The following is a 19,481-nucleotide window of genomic DNA, read 5'->3' on the forward strand; positions in this document are numbered from 1 at the left end:
GGGAGCACCGAAAGCTTCGTTCACCCAGATACGGTAAGGCGCTGCTCCCTCGTGGTCCACCCTGCCAATCAAAGGATCTCCCTAGCCTCCGGATCCCACTCTGTCCCGAAATGAGGCTTTTGTTCAGTCACCCTCACGGTTCAGGGCGTAGAATTTAGTAACCTCCGCCTCTATGTCCTTCCTAATCTCTGCGCTGCACTCATGTTGGGCCTGGACTTCCAGTGCAACCTCCAGAGCCTCACCCTCAAATTCGGCGGGCCCTTACCCCCCCTTACCGTTGGCGGCCTCGCGACCCTCAAGGTCGATCCCCCCTCCCTTTTTGCCAACCTAACTGTGGATTGCAAGCCCGTTGCCACTAGGCGCAGACGGTACAGCACCCAGGACAAGACCCTTCATCAGGTCTGAAGTCCAGCAGCTGCTTAAGGAGGGTATTATCGAGGCCAGCAACAGCCCCTGGGGAGCCCAAGTGGTAGTGGTTAAAACTGGGGAGAAACAGAATTTACAGTGCAGAAGGAGGCCATTCGGCCCATCGAGTCTGCACCAGCTCTTGGAAAGAGCACCCTACCCAAGGTCTACTCTTCCACCCTATCCCCATAACCCAGTAACCTCACCCAACACTAAGGGCAATTTTGGACACTAAGGGCAATTTATCATGGCCAATCCACCTAACCTGCACATCTTTGGACTGTGGGAGGAAACCGGAGCACCCGGAGGAAACCCACGCACACACGGGGAGGATGTGCAGACTCCGCACAGACAGTGACCCAAGCCGGAATCGAACCTGGGACCCTGGAGCTGTGAAGCAATTGTGCTATCCACAATGCTACCAAACACTGAATGGTCGAGGACTACATCCAGACCATCAATCCGTACACACAGCTCGACGCGTACCTCCTCCCACGCATATCTGATATGGTCAATCAGGTTGCGCCGTACCGGGTCTTCTCAACAATTGACCTGAAATCCGCCTACCACCAGCTCCCCATCTGGAAGTCAGACCGGCCATACACTGCCTTCGAGGCAGCCGGTCGCCTCTACCACTTCCTTAGGGTCCTTTCGGTGTCACAAATGGGGTCTCGGTCTTCCAAAGAGAGATGGACCGAATGGTTGACCAGTACGGTTTGCGGGCTACCTTTCCGTACTTAGATAATGTCACCATCTGCGGCCATGACCACAGGACAACGATGCCAACCTCGATAAATTCCTCTGCACTGCCACTCTTCTCAACCTGACCTCCAACAAAGAGAACTGTGCGTTCAACACGACCCGGTTAGCCATTCTCGGCTATGTAGTCCAAAACAGACTTCTCTGGCCCGACCCCGAGTGCATGCGCCCCCTCATGGAACTTCCCATCCCCCACTGCCCCAAGGCCCTCAAACGCTGCCTGGGGTTCTTTTCCTACTACGCTCAGTGGGTCCCAAACTATGCGGACAAGGCCCGCCCACTCATTCAGTCCACCCAATTCCCCCTTGCGGCCGAGGCTTTCGCCCGCACCAGAGCAGACATCGCCAAGGCCGGGATGCACACAGTGGACGAGTCACTACCTTTCCAAGTAGAAAGCGATGCTTCAGACGTCACCCTTGCCGCCACTCTAAACCAGGCAGGCAGACCCGTGGCATTCTTTCCCGCACCCTTCATGCCTCTGAAATTTGACACTCATCCGTCGAGAAGGAGGCCCAAGCTATCGTTGTAGCTGTGCGGCATTGGCGGCATTACCTGGCCGGTAAGAGATTCACTCTCCTTACGGACCAATGGTCGGTAGCCTTCATGTTCAATAACACACAGCGTGTCAAGATCAAAAATGATACAATTTTGCGGTGGAGAATCGAGCTCTCCACCTATAATTATGAGATCTTGTATCGCCCCGGTAAACTCAACGAGCCCCCAGACGCCCTCTCCCGAGGTACATGTGCCAGCGCACAAGTGGACTAACTCCGGGCCCTACACGACAGCCTTTGTCACCCAGGGGTCACTCGAGTGTATCATCTGGTCAAAGCTCGCAATCTGCCCTACTCCGTCGAGGAAGTAAGGACAGTCACCAGGGAATGCCAGGTCTGTGCGGAGTGCAAGCCGCACTTCTACCGGCCGGACCGTGCGCGCCTGGTGAAGGCCTCCCGCCCCTTTGAACTCCTCAGCGTAGGTTTCAAAGGGCCCCTCCCCTCCACCGACTGTAATACATACATTCTCAGTGTGGTCGATGAGTGCTCCAGATTCCCCTTCGCCATCCCATGTCCCGATATGACGTCTGCCACAGTCATCAAAGCCCTCAGCACCATCTTCGCTCTGTTCGGTTTCCCCGCCTATATCCACAGTGACAGGGGATCCTCAATCATGAGCGATGAGCTGCGTCAGTTCCTGCTCAACAGGGGTATAGCCTCCAGCAGGACGACCAGCTACAACCCCCAGGGAAACGGGCAAGTAGAACGGGAGAATGGGATGGTTTGGAGGGCCGTCCAGCTGGCCCTATGGTCCAGGAACCTCCCAGCCTCTCGCTGGCAGGAGGTCCTCCCTGATGCTCTGCACTCCATCCAGTCACTATTGTGCACCGCCACAAATAACACACCCCACAAACGTGTTTTTACCTTCCCCAGGAAGTCCACATCCGGGGTGTCGCTCCCAACTTGGCTCGCTGCTCCAGGACCGGTCCTTCTCCGTATGCACGTCCGACTCCACAAGGCGGACCCTTGGTGGACAGGGTTCACCTGCTCCACGCCAACCCTCAATGTGCCTCGTTGAGTTCCCCAACGGTCTCCAAGATACTGTCTCACTCAGGGACCTGGCACCGTCATGTTCTACCCCAACATCCCCCCCCCCCCCCACCAATGCGCCCCCCCCCCACCTCCCACCGCACTGCCAATATTGACCCCACCAGACCACCCCCCCTCCCCTTTTCCGCACAACAGGACGAAGAGGACTTCTGCATGCTCCCGCAGTTCCCCGATGACTGGCCAGCATCAGCATCGCCATCGGTGCCACCTCCACCACCGCCAGCACCAACTTCGTCGCCACTGTTACACCGCTCCCAATGAAGCACCAAAGCACCGGACCGGCTGAACCTTTGACGGACACCGGACCGTCAACATAGACTTTTCTTTCTCTGCCACTGTACATAATTGCACTAATTGTACATAGTTTCACGTCACCCCTGCCGGACTCATTTTTATCAGGGGGTGAATGTGGTGAACCACTGTCATAGGAGATGTAACGTAGGACCTGCACTACAGGTTCGCCGGTAGCTCCTGCCGGCTGACTCCGCCCACGAGTACTGTATAAATATGCATGACCTCCAGTGCCCTGCCATTTCGCCAGCTGCAGCACGAGGCCACACATCTGACTGTAATAAAGCCACAGTTGTACCCAACTTTAGTCTTTGTGCAATTGATCGTGCATCAGCGCCATGAAGTGTAGCCATCTCAGATGGCCACCTGCAAAGGACCTTGGGAATTATGGCCAACCCAGGACTCAGACACACTCAGAGCTTGTGTGTGTATTTGCAACCCAGATAGCTAGACATGATCAAAACCCCTGCTCGTTTGCATTCTAATGGCCCATTTCCCCAGAATGAAAGTACTGTACTCAGGTAACCGTTACAGATGTAGACTAACCGGCGCCACTCCCTTTGCTAAGAAAGCCCAAACAGCCAAGGTCAATGATCGCTCAGGACATGCCCAACCATCAAGGCACCCACCCCTTTATTGGCCAAAATCGAAGGCAGTGATCGAATTGTTGGGTCCAAAGCTAAGGACCGCCCCAAAGAGCGCAAAATCCCAGAGGGATAAAAAGAGACACAGCCATGTATTCGGTCTTTCTTGGCTCCGGCCTATGCCTAAAACCAAGTGTAGCATTACGACCAGAAGACAAGTTCAAGACCAACGATCGCTACCAGGCAGATGAGCCCAGCAGAAACGAAGCCACTTATTCCACCCAGCCACGCAAGATCCGAACAAAGGCCTTGTTCATCTGCAAAGAGCCAGCTGCCCTGACGTTAAGTATAGGTTATTGTAGTTGTTAGGTGTAGTTTAACTTATAGTGTTTTATGTTGCATGTCGAAGTAATCCTTGTGTGTAAATAAACTATCTTTGAACTTGAACTGACTAACTGGTTGTGTGGTCCTTTGATCGATATCGTGTAAAGCCTTGTGATGGTATCATTTGATACCTGGCGACTCTAAAGAGCATCATTATTAATTGGCAACATTACTCCGGTGCCGATTGGCAACAGAAGCCACAGTGCTATCCACTTGTGCTACCGTGCTGTAAAATCTCAGCAGGTCTGGCAGCATCTGTAGGGAGAGAAAAGAGATAACGTTTTGAGTCCAGATGACCCTTTGTCAAAGCTAAAAGACAGAAAAAAATGGGAAATATTTATACTGTGGAGTGAGAGAATGAAAGATGACATTGAGATGGGGACGTAAGGGTACAAAGCTTTCCTTTGCTGAGAAATGGACAGGGTAATGGAGAAGGTCTTAATACATTTCCATCCTTTATATGTGTGTGATCACGATGCTTTTCCAAACTGCCTGAACAGTGCCCAAATTCAATTCCGGGCCTTGGGTGACTGTGTGGAGTTTACGCGTTCTCCCTGTGTCTACCTAAGTCCTCCGGGTGCTCTGATTCCTCCCACAGTCCAAATCTGTGCCGGTTAGGTGGATTGGCCATGGTAAAACTGCTCCTCGTTGTCCAAAGATATGCAGGTTAGGTGCAGTTACGGGGTTAGTGCAGGTGATTGGGCCTTGGTCGGGTGCTCTTTCAGAGGGTCAGTGCAGACTAGATGCTCCAAATGGCACAGTAGGGATTCTTGTCATTGTAAACCCCCCACTCAATCTGCACCCTCCCTTTCTTCTCCAAAGTCCTGGTCAACTTCCAACAGTAACTTTATTTGAATCCATGTCCATTTTCCTGGAACTCCCATGTTTGAATCCTCCAATAAGATTTCTCTCCCTGTCACAGTATTGAACCAGCGGTTCTCAAAGTCACAAATATATCAAATGTAAACTCCCTAATTGTCCATCTGACTCTGTCTGCAGTCTCTCGCCCACACTGAGCGTTCACACTGATGCCTTACAATGCGGTTTGATTGACGGCAGTTCCGGACCAATAGGAAGAGAGGAGGGGAAGGATTGGAGGACCGCACGGGTGTAGCTGATCCTCCAGCCAATCCCAATGAGCAAGGGGCGCGGTCGGAAGTGGAACAAGCGCAGTGTGAATTACGGCGATCGCGAGATACCTCTCTTGTGGATACGCGTGGTGAGGGAGATAAAAAGCGGGACGGAGGGAGTGATGAATTTGGTGGGTGGGTGGAGATGTTTCGTCAACATGTGTGAGACGCAAAAGCTGAAAATCAATTATCCGGTCCCCGTATGCACGGAACAGAACTGAGGTTTTTCCCCTCGTTTGCTGGCCCGAGATAACGGCCGCCATGTTTCCAGCCAACAATGTGTGGCTGGGTTCGTGCGGCGTCGCCATGTTTGTGAGGGGCAACATGCATTCGGGCGCATGCATGGTTGCCATATTTGTGAGGGGCGATATTCAATCTTCATTGACAGAATGATAACAACTTGTCCATCAAACTGCTTCATTTCGGAGTCAAATATGACACTAAAGAAAATGAATCGTCTGTTTCAGCTTCGGACAGTTGTCAGGAAGTGAGATGGAGTCAGTGGAATTTATGGTTACATAGATACATAGCAGATAGGAGCAGGAGGAGGCCTTTTGGCCCTTCGAGCCTGCTCCGCCATTCATCACGATCATGACTGATCATCCAACTCAATAGCCTAATCCTGCTTTCTCCCCATAGCCTTTGATCCCATTCTCCTCAAGTGCTATATGCAGCCGCCTCTTAGATATATATCAAAAGTTTTAGCAACAACTACTTCCTGTGGCAATGAATTCTACAGGCTCACCACTCTTTGAAGAAATGTCTCCTTATCTCTGTTCGAAATGAATCCTCAGTCTATGGTTCAGACCGAAAAACATGGCTTGGATTTTCCCAAAATTTAAATGCAGTCGATCTCTGCTCACCCACTTCTGGATGTTAGTTCCTCTCCAAATCTGACTTGGAGATGATGTTTTTCATGTGCTCCTCTTACCCTGGTCCTTCTAGGTGGTTGAGAATTTTGGAGATTTGATCACAGTTCAGGTTGCATTTTAGAAATATGAAATACTTCTCCATCCTCCACCCCCGAATGTCCCTCCTAAATCATAGAACATACAGTGCAGAAGGAGGCTATTTGGCCCATCGAGTCTGCACCGACCCACTTAAGCCCACACTTCCACCCTATCCCTCATAACCCAATAACCCCTCCTAACCTTTTTTGGTCACTAAGGGCAATTTTATCATGGCCAATCCACCTAACCTGCACTGTGGGAGGAAACCGGAGCACCCGGAGGAAACCAACGCAGATATGGGGAGAACGTGCAGACTCCGCACAGACAGTGACCCAGCAAGGAATCGAACCTGAGACCCTGGTGCTGTGAAGCCACAGTGCTAATCACTTGTGCTACCGTGCTGCCCCAGATCTCTCTTTGTCTTTCGCTCTCACTGATCCCATGAAGCCAAGAGTCTTGGGTAGACCCAGTTTGGGTGAGAGGTTGTCTTGTGACATTTTGCCAGAGGGAACTAGACTCAACACATAATTGGGTCCAGTGAATCCCACCAGCCAAAGGAAGAAAACCAGCCAAGAGCTTTACACTACTTCTGATGAATTTTAATAATATGTTAGTTTGATTGTAGTTTTCCTGAATATTATAAATGTCTGGGTTAAAGTCCTCAGTAATTATTCCCCCATCATCAGAGGAAGAGGTTTTGGAATAATTTGAATGTTTGATGCTGAAGACTAGATGTGAAAATTTAAGTTTAAAGAATATATTTTTAAAAATTCTCATAATATGAAAGCTTGTGATCTGGTGGTTATACAAAGAGTATAATTTGCAATATAAATTAATCCAGGAAATAAAAGATAACCGAGTTCTAATTTCTAAAACAGAATCCAAAATTTAAACTTGCTACAGACATAAGAATTCTAAGAGTAAGTCAGCATATCCATCAAATAGTAAAGTAATATTTCCTTGATCTCCAAGTATGTGAGATTCACTCAGTTCAGAAAAGCCCTGAGGTCCATCTACGAGAATCAAATGGATCCCCCAGATAAGACGAAACATTGGAGATTGGGTTCAGGTAATGATAATGAATTTTGGGGTTGTATAGTTCTTTAAAATAATTTTAGTGTGCCCAATTCATTTTTCCCAATTAAGGGCAAATTAACGTATTGAATCCACCTATTGAATCCTGCCCATCTATGTGTTGTGGGGGCGAAACCCACACAAACATGTGGAGACTGTGCAAACTCCACATGGACAGTGACCCAGAGCCGGGATCAAACCTTGCACTGTGAGACTGCAGTGCTAACCACTGTGCCACCGTGCTGCCTGGGGTTGTATAGTTAATGGTAGTGTGAAGTGTGCTTATTTGATCAATAATAGGCTACCCGAATCAGTATCCAATATTTGGTGAAAGGACCACCTGGAATAAAAAGGGTGCCTGGTCAGTTTCTAGGAAATGTTATTTTGAGTTTATTCCAGAAAACTGGGCTTTCCATAACAGTCTTGTTGTCAATGTTGCTCAGTTACACTATTGTGTCCAGTAAGATGATAAAACCTGGGGCAGGGTATTTTATTTATCTTTTTCCAGTATTACCTATCACAGTTAGTATTGTAGCGTGCATGCTCATGTCATAGCAAGAACGATAGCTTAGGTGAATGTATTTCTTCACAGTAAATCCATCTTGGTCGTGAAGGGAGTTAACCTCACAGCTTCTGCAAGCTAGTTTTGCCTCTTTTAAAATGTTTTACTGAATGTTTACTCAGCGTTACTTTTCATCTGATATTCCTGCATTAATTCCACATTATTTGCCTACGTTTCTTCATACCCTCCCCTGAAAGATATTAGTGAACCAGTTGGGCTTTTACAACAATCCAGTGGCTTTCATGGGCACTTTGGCCCCACAAATGACCAGATTAATTCAGCTCAATTTCACAACCTGCCTTTTTGTTTTCTCTCACTTTTTTCTGTTTTAAATCAATTTCACAGAGTATCAGTAGGGGTGGATTTGCAGTTGGGAAACTGAAGTCAAACCATCAGGATCTGACAGAGTCATAACCTGAATATCATTGGATTTTGAACATGGAAGAAAAAAGCATCGTTCACATTGAAGAGAAACCGTACACGTGTTCTGTGTGTGGACAAGGCTTCAATCAATCAACTGGGCTGTCAAGACACAAGCGCAGTCACACTGGGAAGAAGCCGTGGAGATGTGGGGACTGTGAGAATGGATTCCATTATCAAAGCGAGTTGGAAGCTCACAAACACAGTCACACTGGGGAGAAACCATTCATCTGCTCATTGTGTGGGAAGGGATTTATTCATTCATCCCAACTGCTGACACACCAGCGGGTTCACACTGATGAGAGACCTTATAAATGTCCAGACTGTGGGAAGTGCTTTAAAAGTTCCGGGGAGCTGATGACCCATCAACGTGTTCACACTGGGGAGAGGCCGTTCGATTGCCCTGACTGTGGGATTGGATTCAGAAGATCATCTGAACTCACTATACACCAGCGATTACACACTGGGGAAAGACTGTTCAACTGCTCACAATGTGGGAAGGGGTTCACTCAATCATGTCATCTGCTGAGGCACCAGCGAGTTCACAGTGATGAGAGGCCGTTCAGGTGCGCTCAGTGCGGGAAGGGATTCACTCGGTCATCCACTCTACTGACACACCAGCAAATTCACACAGATGAGAGACTTTTTAAATGTCCAGACTGCGGGAAGTGCTTCAAAAGTTCCCAAGAACTGAGGCGCCATCAACGTGTTCACACTGACGAGAGACCATTCAGGTGCTCTCGCTGTGGAGCAGAGTTCAAACAATCATTTAATCTCACTGCACATCAGCAAATTCACACTGGGGAGAGGCCATTCATCTGCTCTGTGTGTGGGAACAGTTTCACTAAGTCATCCAATCTGCTGACACACCAACAAATTCATACTGGGGAACGACCATTTCACTGCCCAGATTGTGGGAAGTGCTTTAAAAGTTCTGGGGAGCTAAGGACCCATCAACGTGTTCACACTGATGAGAAAAAGTTCAGGTGCTCTCACTGTGGCACTGGGTTCAAGCAATCCTTTAATCTCACTGTACACCAGCGTGTTCACAGTGGGGAGAGACCATTCACTTGCACCAAGTGTGGGAAGAGATTCAATACCTCATCCAACCTGCTGAGACACCAGCGAGTTCACAAGTAACTCCAGTGATTGGATTTTGCTGTTAATCACATCCAGGACTGAACCATGTTCTTTGTAGTCTGTTTCTGCTGATGGTAATAAACTTCAGCCCAGCTACAGGTTTAATATTCTGGATAAAGATCAAATAAATCAAGTTTGTGTTAAGCACACCATTAAATCTTTTGAATGTCTCAAACACAAGTTAGTTCCTTTTGAATGGCTCTCCCTCTCCATTGTCTTCACCATCCTGACTTCAAGTGTGAGGAGCTCATGGAGCTTCTTAGTCACTAAGTTTGAGACGATCTGATCAGCTGCCTCTGCTGTTTCCACTCCTCCATCAGCCCACCTGGACAAACTGTGTAAAGTTTCCCCTGGTCTGAGCCCTGAACACACATCTTTATCCAGTTTCTCTCCCATCTCCTCCTGCCCTCTCAGTTCATCTTGTCCATGAGACCTACCTCCTGTTCCATTGACTGTGTTCCCACTAAACTGCTGACCACACAAACTCTCCATGTCCACTGATACAGTTCTCAATCTTCAGGGACTGTACCTCACTCCTCCAAACCTGACCCTCCTCAAAAACAATTTTAATTCCAAAGTTCATGACAATCACTGCCCCATTTGCAACCTGCCTCTTCTCACCCTACTCTTGGGATGTATTGTCAGCTCCCATAAACTAGGACACTACGTGTGAACAGGGTGTGATGTATTTGATACAAGATGTCCCAGTTCTCCACCCAGGGATTTTCATTGTGAACAGGGTGGGTTGTGTTTGGAGACAGGATGAACCAGTTTTAAAGGGACAAGGAGAGGACCAGCTGGACCAAATGACGCTGCCGTATGACATTATTGCAGTGCCCGGCAACCATCCTCCCTGATCAGCTGATATTTCATAAAGTTTTAAAGTTGCTGATACTGGAGTCTTGAACCTGCTGATTAATAAGATAAAATATTAGCTAGAATCTTCTTTCTGCTTCTTTTCCTTTGCAACTTATAGACCATCACCATTTAGAATATATTTTAACTTTATTAACTGATTAAATGCATCATCTCATATTTTTCTGTTTTAAATGTTACCTGATATCATCCTATCTTACTAAATCTCTAACTTTTTCCAGTTTGGTTAAATTTGAAACACAAAGTTAACAGGTGGGATTGAAACAGGGTCTTTTTCATATAAAGGTAATAAACAGTGCACGAGGGAAATAATGTGAATCTCCCCACTCCGGACAGAGGGAAACTGACCATCCATCTCTAGTTCTAATTCCCAAACAGAAAATGCTGCCAATAATCAGCAGGTCAGGTTGAGTCTATGGCAGCTCTCACCCTTTGAACCTGTCACAATGTCCGGCTGATTGACAGCAGCTTCAGACCAATAGGAAGAAGGGGCGGGACTGGAGGACGAACAGGAGTGGCTGTTCCTCCAACCAACAGGACAGAAACAGAAAAAATTGGACAATCTCAGCAGGTCTGACGACATCTGTGGAGAGAGAAGGGAGCTAATGCTACAGCATGGATGACTTAAAAGAGTAATTTGAGTCATCCAGTGGTTAGCAATGCTGGCTACGGCACTGAGGGCCCGGGTTCGATCCCGGCCCTGTGTCACTGTCTGTGGAGTTTGCACATTCTCCCCATGTCTGCGTGGGTCTCACCCCCACGGGCCCCTTCCAGGCGCTGAGTGGGGACCTGTCTGGAATTTCACAAAGCTCAGTGCACAGGTGCATCCATGCCATCACAGAGGCCCTGTATGCCCAGTCAGCACAATACATCCATTTCAATGTGGACCTAGCCCAGCAGGATGCCCGGGCACACTTGGAGTATAGTGTTCAATTCTGGTCGCCACACTACCAGAAGGATGTGGAGGCTTTAGAGAGGGTGCAAAAGAGATTTACCAAGATGTTGCCTGGTATGGAGGGCATTAGCTATGAGAAGCGGTTAAATAAACTCGATTTGTTCTCACTGGAATGACGGAGGTTGAGAGGCGACCTGATAGAGGTCTACAAAATTATGAGGGGCATAGACAGAGTGGATAGTCAGAGGCTTTTCCCCAGGGTAGAGGGGTCAATTACTATGGGGCATAGGTTTAGAGTAGATGTACGAGGCAAGTTTTTTACACAGGGTAGTGGGTGCCTGGAACTCGCTGCCGGAGGAGGTGGTGGAAGCAGGGATGATAGTGACATTTAAGGGGCATCTTGACAAATAGGATGGGAATAGAGGGATACGGACCCAGGAAGTGTAGAAGATTGTAGTTTAGTCGGGCAGCATGGTGTCGGCACGGGCTTGGAGGGCCGAAGGGCCTGTTCCTGTGCTGTACTTTTCTTTGTTCTTTGTTCAGTGGGGTTTGCCACCAATGACAGGATGTCCCGGGTCCAGGGGGTGATCAACAGGATGCATGTCCCCCGACAAGAACCTGCAAATGACAGGCCACTCTACACAAACCGAAAGGGTTTCCACTCGATGACCATGCACTTGATATGTGACCATCAGATGCGCATCATTCATATCAGCATCCGATACCTGGGCAGTGTGCAAGATGCCTTCATCCTGGCATGCTCGATAATTCCATGACACCCCAACCCCGGCTGGGGTTGGCTCCTGAGTGACAGGTTATCCACTGCGATCGAGGCTGATCACGCTTATCCGGAGGCCACAGACTGACGGCGACACCCGCTACAATGACGCCCATGCAGCGACCAGGGATGTGATTGAGCAGTGCTTCTTGAAGATGCAGTTCATGTGCTTGGACCGCTCTAGAGGTGCCCTCTGATATGATGCTGAAGGGGTCGCGCGCATTCTGGAGGCCTGCTGCGTCCTCCACAAAATCGCGCACCAGAGCAGCGACGAGCTGGAGAAGGAGGATGAAGGCCAGACCTCGTAAGATGAAGAGGATGTGGGGGAGGGTGAAGGAAGGCATGATATGGGGCCCAGGTGTGCATGGAAGGCTGTACGACGTGTGCTCCAGGGCTAAGGTGCACAGGATGCTCTGATCGCCTCCAGGTTCACCGACTAGGGCAGTGTTTTTCAAACGTTTTTTCCGGGGACCCATTTTTGCCAATTGGCCAACCTTCAGGACCCAACCCGGCTGACCTTCGCGACCCACGCCAGCCGATCTCCGTGGACTACGCCGGCTGACTGCGCGACCAACCATTTTCTCTTACCTTATTTGCTCCTGACAAAAATGGAGGAAATGGTTTTGGGTCTCTTTGGCCTCGTACACGCACCTCCAATGGAACCTGTTGGGTGAAGGTGAAGCCTTCCGGTGTCGGAACATCTGTCCAAAGTTATGCATTTTTTTCCTGTAAAACTTTATCAAATTAAACCCCCCCAAACTTGCAAAAAAGAAAATGAATAAAATAAATGAATAAAATAAAAATAAAATAAATGAATAAATAGAATAAACCCCCCCCCCCGAACTTGTAAAACAAAAAGCTCCAACTGTTTTTTAAAAAAGCGGCCGCACTGCACATGCGTGCCCGATCATCGGCGCGCGTGCGCATAGTTTTGCGCATGTGTGCCGATAATCTGGCACGGATGCGCAGTGGGGCCGCATTTTTTTTTACATGTTCGCGGCCATTTTGAAGACCGCTTGCAGCCGGCGTTATTAACAGCCGGCTGTTGCGCACAGATTTGTGCGATTGGGAGCGCTGCGACGGACGGCTCCACGACCCTCCCGACACCCGCCCGCGACCCACCCGCGGCCCCGAGTTTGACAATGCTTGGACTAGGGGGAACTGGCCAGGGGCACGGACACCACATGTCATCCTCACGCACACCCTCCCCACCTGGCTATCCCCCGCCTGCAATCTCCTCCGTGATACATCCTGCCACACTACTGGGTGCAGGACGTGGGTTGGCAGTAACTCCGGGTCTGGACCATGGGATGGAGGGTGATGACAACCGTCTCTGCGGTGCGCTCTGGTGCTACACATTGTATCACAATGTCTGACTCCTGCCCATGGTAGCACTTTCCAGCATCCACCTGGGTGTTCCCTGCACATGAGCTGGTCGATGCATCATATGGTCCCATCAGATTCCTGGGGTCACTGTGGTAGGAACAGTCAGACGCGAGGGGGGGAGCCCAGGCTAGGGAGAGAAAAGAGCTAACGTTTCGAGTCCGATGACTGTCAAAGCTAACAGACAGAGAAAGTGGGAAATATTTATACTGTGGAGTGAGAATGAAAGATGAGTCATAGCCACAGAAACCCAGGGAAACGGGGTGCTAATGGCCACAGAAACCAAGGCTGCTAATGGCAGTCTCCAGAGAGCACAAAAGACGTGAAAGGCCAAACAGCAGAGAAACTAACATAAGAGGGTGAACTGTAGATGTGCGGTAGGGGAAGGGGTTAGCAAAGAGGAGAAAGGGTAAGGAAAGGTGGATAATATGGGGGGGTGCGTTTAATATATATTAAGAAATATATACACTATATATATACATTAAGAAAGACAAGAAAGAAAGAAATGGTAAAAGACAGTTAAAATGAAATGGGATGAAAACAAATGTGTTGAAGTGGGGTAGAGATAATCATCTGAAGTTGTTGAATTCGATGTTGAGACCGGAATGCCCTAACCCCTCTATTTAAACTGTGCACTACACTCGTGCCAACGTAACTGGTGTATAACTTTCTGGCTTTATGGGCTAACTTGAAAAAATGTTTGAATGGTCAAAGATGTGATCACCTCGGTGAGGTGAACTGCACACCCAATCCACTCACACAGAGGAACACACGCAGAAACAGATATCCTGAGTGACTGGTGTAACGAGAACAGATGCCCAGAAACCAAGTATGTAATTAAACTTGTTATTCCATTTATGACTGGAAATTTGGCGAGTGCTTGAAAATGAACGGATATCTGAAATGTAGGAATGCTTGTCTGGTTTTCATTTTAATTTCAATTTCTTTCAATGGCAGCGTGATCTGCCTGCATGCCCGCCAGAACATGCTTTATCCTCACACCTGAGAATGGTGTGCCTGCACATGCGCAGTGCGGTGCCAAATTCCGGTTAACGGCAGCTATGTTTATAGGGGGCAAGTTGCAGCAGGGCACTTGCGCGATCGTCCTGTTCCCAGCAGCAGGGGGAGAAAATGTTGTAAATTTCTATGCTGGGTTTTGAAATCTCCTTTTACTTTATTTTAAATTTAGAGTAAATTCGTTTTTTCCAATTAAGGGGCAATTTAGCGTGGCCAATCCTAGCTTGCACATCTTTTTGGGTTGTGGGGTGTGAAACCCACGCAAACACGGAGAGAATGTGCAAACGCCACACAGGCAGTGACTCAGAGCCGGGATCGAACCTGGGACCTCGGCGCCATGAGGCCGCAGTGCTAACCCACTGTGTCACCGTGCTGCCCTTCCTTTTCCTTTTTAAATCATTTTTCCAATTAAGAGTCAATTTAGCGTGGCCAATCCACCTACCCTGCACAAAGGTGGGTTTGGGGGGTGAGACCCACGAAGACACAGGGAGAATGTGCAAACTCCACATGGCCAGTGTCCGGTCGAACCCTGGTCCTCAGCGCTGTGAGGCAGCAGTGCTAGGAAACTCCTGTTACAGGGACTTAGAAGGCGAGATTTACACACCGGAAACTCAAACCAAGAGCAATGTTTTTTCCTTCTCAATTTCTTTTTTTGGACTGTCAAAGATGACTTTCTCTTGCATGATATCAGGAGATCAGGATTAAAAGGTGGAGAAATCGAAATAAGTATCAGGTCAAAACCAGACAGTCACTTGATCCATCAGAACTTTAATGTACGTGTGAATGTGATTCAATTGCGAATCGGATCAAATAAAACTTTGGAATCGATATTGCAATAATGACTATGAAACTATTGTGGATTTTTGTTTTGGAAAACCCAATCTAGTTCACTGATGTCCTTTACAGAGGGAAATTGCCGGACTTATCTGATCTGGATGACATATGACACCAGATCCATAAATATGTGGGTAATTTTTTTCAAATATTTATATTCTCCTTTTTCACATTTTGTCCCAAATTTACACCCACCAGCAATAAACAATAATCAGTAACAAATATGTCAATCCCCATATCAATAAGAACAATCCATTCCTCCCACCAAACTCCAAACATTAGCCCGCATGTTCACGTAAACAAATGACAAAAAGGAATTGGGGATCACCCATCGTCGCCATTAACACACACAGCCCCGCTCCCCCCAACCCTCCCACCCACACGCCCCAACTAATGTTCAATGTTATTCAGTTCTTGAAAGTGCATAATGAATAATGCCCATGAATTGTAGAACCCCTCCATCCATCCCCTCAGTTCAAACTTAACCTTCTCAAGAGTCAAGAATTCCAACAGGTACCCCCGCCACGCCAGGGCACAGGTTGGAGAGGGTGCTCTCCAACCTATCAGGATCCGCCTTCGGGCGATCAACGAGGCGAAGGCTACAACTTCTGCCTCCGCCCCAGGTTCCAACCCCGGCTGGTCCGACACCCCGAATATGGCCTCCCGTGTCCAGTTTCACATGCACCACTTTAGAACTTACCCTAAAAACCTCCTCCCAGTAATCCTCTAGCTTTGGACAGGACCAAAACATATAACGTGATTAGCGGCGCCCCCCCCGCAACGTTCACACTCATCAAAGAATTGGCTTATCCTCGCCCTCGTCAGGTGTGCTCTGTATACCACCTTCAGCTGTATCAGCCCCAACCTCACGCACGAGGTGGAGGCATTCACTCTCCGGAGCACCTCACACCAGAACCACTCCTCCATATCCTCTCCCAACTCTTCCTCCCACTTTGCTTTGATCCCTTCCAGTGGTGCCTTCTCTTCCAAAATCGCTCCGTAAACCCCCGACACTATCCCCTTCTCCAGTCCCCCTGTCGTCAGCACCTCCTCCAGCAATGTGGAGGCCGGTTCCACCGGGAAGCTCTATCTCCTTTCTGGCAAAATATCGAACCTGCATGTATCTAAGCATTTCCCCCTGCTTCGCTTCCCATACTTCGCTTCCAACTCCTTCAATCCTGCAAACCGACCCCTAAGAAACAAATCTTTTAGTGTCTTAATCCCCTTCTCCTCCCATTTCCGAAAATTTCGATCCCACTTCCCTGGCTCAAATCTGTGGTTCCCCCGAATTGGCACTCCGTAATGAGCATGTGCAAGGACCACTTGCTGTTTGGATAGGACACATTTGGCCCGCTATGAATGCTGGGTTGGAACTCCACCATTGGAACCCGATTTGATGTGGAAAAAATATTTTTTATAATCCGATAATGGTTGAACCCTGTGAGAAAATACAGAAAATGATTAATTCAATTGTTACAACAAGTGCCCAGGTCGTTACTACTGTTCTCTCCGGTTGTAATTAAGAGCAGAAAAAGCCCTTATTGTTCGATGTCAGGTGAAGAAGTTATTTTTTCTTTCCACTTGTTATGGCCAGGGTTTAGACAACCGCAAAGTGTATCATGGAGTTCACCTGACCCACAACTTTTAATAGATTGTGGTATGGGGAGCACACGGCCCTCTCTACAGGTGTGGTACAGCAGAAATGGAAAAGTATTTTTTAAAGCAAAACAATGTTTATTCTATGAATTCAAGTTAACCTTTTTAAAACATTACAGTGAACATCTTAGCAACCATTAATTCAAATACAACCCCCAAAGAATACAACACTAAGTAATTCTTACTTTCCTTTTAACATCCATAAGACTTAAAACAAAACCTTTCAACAGAAGCACAACAGGTTAAAGTCACTACTGAGAGCAGTTATTAGTTTTAAATCACCAGGATCGATTTACAGTCTTTAGATTACAGAGAGAGAGACTAATACCCCTTCTGGCTTTGACTGCGGCTATCCAGCTCTGAAAACGAAACTAAAACACACCCTGCAGCAAACAGCCGAAAACGAAAGTAAAAAGCTGGCAGACAGCCCAGCTCCACTCACTCTCTGACATCACTGCAGTAATAAACAACCTTTTCTTCAAGGTACTCTCACTACAGATATTTATATACATACCCATTTATTTTATTTATTTAAAAAATATATTTTTATTCAAATGTATACATATTTTCAACAAAACTCCTCCCCTTACAGAAAAAAGAAAAACAAAGAACACATAAATAAACATCTTACAACTACATCTAATAAACACAGTAGTAAACACAAAGTAGACCCCCCCTCCTCCCCCCTGCATCTCCTGGTAGATCGCCGGGACCTTGCCCTCTCCACCCCCCCCCCCGAGAGCACCCTATCCTGGATACTACGTGCTGGAAGCAGGAGGAACTCCCTCATCTGCCGTCTTACAAATACTCTTATCTGCATGTACCTGAAGGCATTTCCGGGGTGAAGCCCAAATTTTTCCTCCAGCGCCCCAAGGCTCGCAAACGTCCCATCTATAAACAGGTCCCCATCCTTCTAATTCCTGTGCCAGCTCAGGAACCCTCCATCCATGCTCCCTGGGACAAACCGATGGTTCTCTCGGGTCGGGGACCAGACCAAAGCCTCTACCTCACCCCTGTGGCGTCTCTACTACTCCCAAATTTTCAAAGTTGCCGCCACCACCAGATTCGTGGTGTACCTTGACGGCGGGAGCGGCAGCGGTGCTGTCACCAGCGCTCAGACGCGTGCCCACACAGGACGCCATCTCCAGCCTCTTCCACGCCACTCCCTCCCCCTCCACTACCCACTTGCGTATCATCGCCACATTTACAGCCCAGTAGAACCAACACAGATTAGGCAACGCTAACCCTCCTCTCTCCCTACTCCGTTCCAGAAACACCCTTCTCACCGTCGGGGTCTTTTTCGCCTACATGAATCCCATGATGCTCCGTCTGACCCGTTTAAAAAAGGCCTGAGGGATCAGGATGGGGAGGCACTGGAATACAAAAAGGAACCTTGGGAACACCGTCATTTTCACCGACTGCACCCTACCTGCCAACGACAGTGGCAACATATCCCACCTTTTAAACTCCTCCTCCATCTGCTCCACCAGTCGCGTCATGTTGAGCTTGGGTAGGGCCCCCCAGCTCCTCGCCACCTGAATCCCCAGGTACCGAAAACTCCTTTCCGCCCTCTTCAATGGAAGCTCGTCTATCCCCCTTCCCTGGTCCCCTGGGTGTACCACGAAGAGCTCACTCTCCCCCACGTTGAGCTTATACCCGGAAAAGTCCCCAAACTCCCTGAGGATCCGCATTACCTCTGGCATTCCCCCCGCTGGGTCCGCCACACACAGTAACAGGTCATCGGCATACAACAATACCCGGTGTTCCTCCCCCCCAGCCCCCCGGACCAGCCCCCTACAGTTCCTGGACTCCCTTAAAGCCATAGCCAAAGGCTCAATTGCCAATGCAAATAGGGGGCACCCCTGCCTCGTCCCCCGGTACAGCCAAAAGTATTCCGACCTCCTCCGATTCATTGCCACACTCACCACCGGGGCTTCGTAAAGTAGCCTAACCCAACTAATGAACACCTCCCCGAACTCAAACCTTCCCAAAGGTACCCCCACTCCACCCTAACAAAGGCCTTCTCCGCGTCCATCGCCGCCACTATCTCCGCTTCCCCCTCCACTGCAGGCATCATGATTACGTTAAGGAGCCTCCGTACATTGGTATTCAGCTGTCTTCCCTTCACAAAACCCGTCTGGTCCTCGTGAATCACTCCCGGGACACAGTCCTCAATTCTGGTAGCCAACAACTTCGCTAACAGCTTCGCGTCCACGTTGAGGAGCGAGATTGGCCTATACGACCCACACTGTAATGGGTCCTTGTCCCGCTTCAAGATCAGCGAGATCAGCGCCCTGGACATCGTCGGGGGTAGGCCCCCCCCTCCCTCGCCTCATTGAAAGTCCTCACTAGTAGAGGGCCCAGCGTTCTCAGACTTTTACTTCCGGGAAAATCCCACCGGGAACCCATCTGGCCCCGGTGCCTTCCCCGCCTACATACTCCCCAGCCCCTGAGTCAGCTCCTCCAGCCCTACCGGTTCCCCAAGCCCAGCCACCTGCTCCTCCTCCACCGTCGGGAACCTCAGCCAATCCAAAAATCGACGCATCCCCCCCTCCTCCGTCGGGGGCTCAGACCTATACAGCCACTCATAGAAGTCTCTAAATAACCCATTTATTCCCACCGCACTCCGCACCGTGTTCCCCCTTTATCCCTAACTCCCCCATCTCCCTCGCTGCCTCCTGCTTCCGAAGCTGGTGTGCCAACATCCGGCTAGCCTTCTCCCCGTACTCATACACCGCC

The 19,481-nt window shown here is 48.9% G+C and overlaps 1 protein-coding gene across 3 annotated transcripts; it reads left to right on the forward strand.

The window, feature by feature from the left end:
* The first annotated feature begins 5,191 nt into the window (after positions 1-5,191).
* On the forward strand, positions 5,192-10,291 carry LOC140420850 (uncharacterized). 3 transcript variants are annotated; one of them, XM_072504938.1, is made up of 3 exons: positions 5,216-5,288; positions 7,080-7,176; positions 8,089-10,291. In XM_072504938.1, the coding sequence occupies exon 3, from the start codon at positions 8,182-8,184 to the stop codon at positions 9,301-9,303; it is 1,122 nt and encodes a 373-aa protein (XP_072361039.1). In that variant the 5' UTR covers positions 5,216-5,288; positions 7,080-7,176; positions 8,089-8,181; the 3' UTR covers positions 9,304-10,291. The 3 variants fall into 3 exon arrangements, with proteins under 3 accessions (XP_072361040.1, XP_072361037.1, XP_072361039.1); XM_072504939.1 differs by lacking the exon at positions 7,080-7,176 and having other exon boundaries at positions 5,192-5,246; XM_072504936.1 differs by lacking the exon at positions 7,080-7,176 and having other exon boundaries at positions 5,194-5,288.
* The last annotated feature ends 9,190 nt before the right edge of the window (positions 10,292-19,481 follow it).

This window comes from Scyliorhinus torazame, chromosome 5 (assembly GCF_047496885.1).
Source record: "Scyliorhinus torazame isolate Kashiwa2021f chromosome 5, sScyTor2.1, whole genome shotgun sequence".
NCBI classification, from domain to species: Eukaryota; Metazoa; Chordata; class Chondrichthyes; order Carcharhiniformes; family Scyliorhinidae; genus Scyliorhinus; species Scyliorhinus torazame.